Source organism: Acromyrmex echinatior, chromosome 3, assembly GCF_024713525.1.
Source record: "Acromyrmex echinatior isolate Ae372 chromosome 3, ASM2471352v2, whole genome shotgun sequence".
NCBI classification, from domain to species: domain Eukaryota; kingdom Metazoa; phylum Arthropoda; class Insecta; order Hymenoptera; family Formicidae; genus Acromyrmex; species Acromyrmex echinatior.
Genome location: NC_141854.1, coordinates 13,918,672 through 13,921,528, shown reverse-complemented (window position 1 = coordinate 13,921,528; position 2,857 = coordinate 13,918,672). Strand labels below are relative to the sequence as shown.

General features: G+C 29.6%; 1 protein-coding gene across 2 annotated transcripts; it reads right to left on the bottom strand.

Moving 5' to 3' along the window:
- Positions 1 to 368: 368 nt before the first annotated feature.
- LOC105144053 (protein LLP homolog) lies at positions 369 to 2,122 on the bottom strand. Of its 2 annotated transcripts, none has more exons than XM_087404359.1 (3): positions 2,026 to 2,122; positions 879 to 1,050; positions 369 to 746 (listed from the first exon to the last, which is right to left on the bottom strand). In XM_087404359.1, exons 2-3 carry the CDS (start codon positions 1,036 to 1,038, stop codon positions 460 to 462), a joined length of 447 nt encoding a protein of 148 aa, XP_087260485.1. In that variant the 5' UTR covers positions 1,039 to 1,050; positions 2,026 to 2,122; the 3' UTR covers positions 369 to 459. The 2 variants fall into 2 exon arrangements, with proteins under 2 accessions (XP_087260485.1, XP_011051019.1); XM_011052717.2 differs by lacking the exon at positions 2,026 to 2,122 and adding an exon at positions 1,218 to 1,344.
- Between the last annotated feature and the right edge of the window lie 735 nt (positions 2,123 to 2,857).

The window sequence follows — 2,857 nt, the reverse complement described above, 5'->3', positions numbered from 1 at the left end:
ATTCGTCTCTTATATTAATCTATATTAATTATATTATATTCTTTTATTAATCTAAATTTTAATATAGATGAAAAAGTGCACGATATAATTTTGAAATAATATGTACACATATAACATAGTTAAATATTACATGATCATCGCTATTTAATTATTTAAAAGATTTTTTTCAACAAACACTATATAAACACTATATAAAGTAAGCAACTCACAATTTTATTCAATTAATAATAATACTTGGCAGAGAAAGAAAATTTAAATATTGATCAAAATTAATATTATAATAGACATACATTGTGAATATTATAGAAACATTCATTTTTCAGTCATAGCCTAAATATACTTGTTAAATGTTTTTAGGAATAAAATACTTTCTTGTTCCTTTTATTAATTTTTATTTTTATAAAAAGGAAAAGCAATATACTTAAAAATTAATTTGAAATATAATACTTATGAAAAATTTTATTTATCTTTCTGAATTTTTTTATTTATCACTTTCTTCTGTCGTCTAGTAAGCCTCTTGCCTATTTTGTCTGTTTTCTTCGTTCTTGCTCTGCCTTTCTTGTGCTTGACTATCTTTCTGTGGTTCATCCACACAGGATAATTGCCATACTGATCCCGCAATGTTTTCTTATTATATATTCTAGCACCTTCTACTTCCATCTGTTCTTCACCTGTCACAGTCTTAGACTTTACATCCTCAACTCGTTTAGCCTTTACATCTTCTTTTACTTTCTTAGCGTCAACAACTTCAATTTCAGAAATAACAGAATATGAAATATTATCGCATTACATTATAATATATACAATAATATATACAATAATAAAAGAAAAGCTATAAAAATTTAGATAAACAACTATTGCATTAGCGTGAATCATACCTGTTGCAATTTCAGTAATCTCTGTCATTTCGATATCCTTAGATACATTATCATCAATACCAAGAGTCTTCTTTAATCTATCTAATTCTTTTACTGCGTAACGTTCTCTCTTGATCGCTCTGCATTTTCTTTTCCATTTACTGCGTAGAGATTTAGCCATTTTTCACACGTGCTGTTGAACGAGAAAGGTTATGTTACAAACAAGAAACCTGTTCTTACTTCACGGACGCGATCTATTTAACGGTGCAAATGCTTCTGACCAAGCTTTCTTTCAGAAGAAAGAATTTTTACGAATTACTCAATCAAAAAGTGTCTCAAAGTATTTGCAGTGGAACGCACCCTTTGTCGCTACAATGAACATAGGCAAAGAAATTCGAATTCAGTTGAGTTGTGGAGAAACCATCTTGGCCTTTTTCATAAAACTACTGAAATTCTCTGTACTACCATCAGTAGGTATATTCATTTTCAAACTGGATATTACGTACAGAGAGAAACCTGATAGAGGACATGAGGGTCTTTTTCCCGTAATCGCAAAATGCCCTCATACACGTATTGCCCTTTGAAAAAGTGCAAACTACACAATAATATCCATAATCCATTTTTTTTTCAGTGCATTTATTTCAGCGATTTATTTCCATCAAAAAGTGGATATTGTTGTAAATTATATATTTAAATTCACAATGCAATATGCGAAATTTATTAAATTCTAAGTACTAATTGTAAGTTAAAATATGATATTAATTGAAATAAAACAGTGATTTGTAATTCTTGTATTCTATGATTCTGGCATACATATTATATTTTGTTTCTGATTAGGTAATGAAATAATAGTGCGGATTATGAATGCGAAGACTGCAAGTAATGACTGCAGAATTAAATGATTCAAAAGTAATGAAAAGCCACAATCTATCTTTTGCTACAAATATTGCGTACATTGTTCGGGTTTCATGTAATAAAGAATTATTACGAACTAATTATCACGTAATGTAACACAATTTGAAATATCTAAGATATAGATGAGTTGTATGAGTGCGTAACGAATTTGAAATAAAGCGATAAAGCCTATTCATCGGAGAATATAAAAAACATAACGGATAGATTATTTTACTTTTTTCGTAATATACGTTAATATTGTATTTCGACGTACGGCCTTGAAGTTTGTTTTTGATGTGTGTAGGGTGGGCGGGCGGCGCGTCATGTTACGCAGTTTACTCGCAGGCAGTCACGACTCTCCACGTGATCATTCACTTACTGATGCTTGGCCGTATCGTGTTAATCGTGTATCGTCCTCCTATCATTTTCTTTGGAGGCGAGACTGGCGAGAGCCAATAAGTAAAGAAGAAGAAGACTTATCGATGCTCGTGTAGGCAGCCACGTGCCGCTCTTCTTCACATAATTCTTTTTGAAACATATTTATGCCAGACAAATATTATACCAGATAATATGGAACGTCGTACTTTAGATTCCAAAAACTTATTTGAAGTATTAAAAATAAGGAATAAATTAGAAAACAATTTTTTTTAATAAGTAATAAATGCTAAATAATCCTTTTATCTTTTTTATTAAAAGTACATTTTAAATAATTTTATTTTAAATATTTCCCTGTATATTAAAGCCCTGTATATTAGTATATAGATAACTTGTTTTTATACTGAGTGAAAAAAAAGTATAATTTATAAATTAGTATTTTTCATCACGCGCGGAAGGAAACAATTTCTTATAACAATTATCTCGAATCAGAACTTAGTTTTCTAATTTTAGCGGCGCGAGTTATATGTGATATCATCATTATATGGTGGTACTTCGAAGAAAATATTTGAAATTAATTGTTTTAGAATTTTGTGTGCTGTGAATATTTCTTATCAACTAATGTGTGCTGACAAAAGGTAAGAGATAAAAAATGGTTTGTTAGCGTGGTATTTTTAATTGCTCAGGTGAAGTGTTTCTGACATCAAAATTAAGAATACCTCGATTTTTAT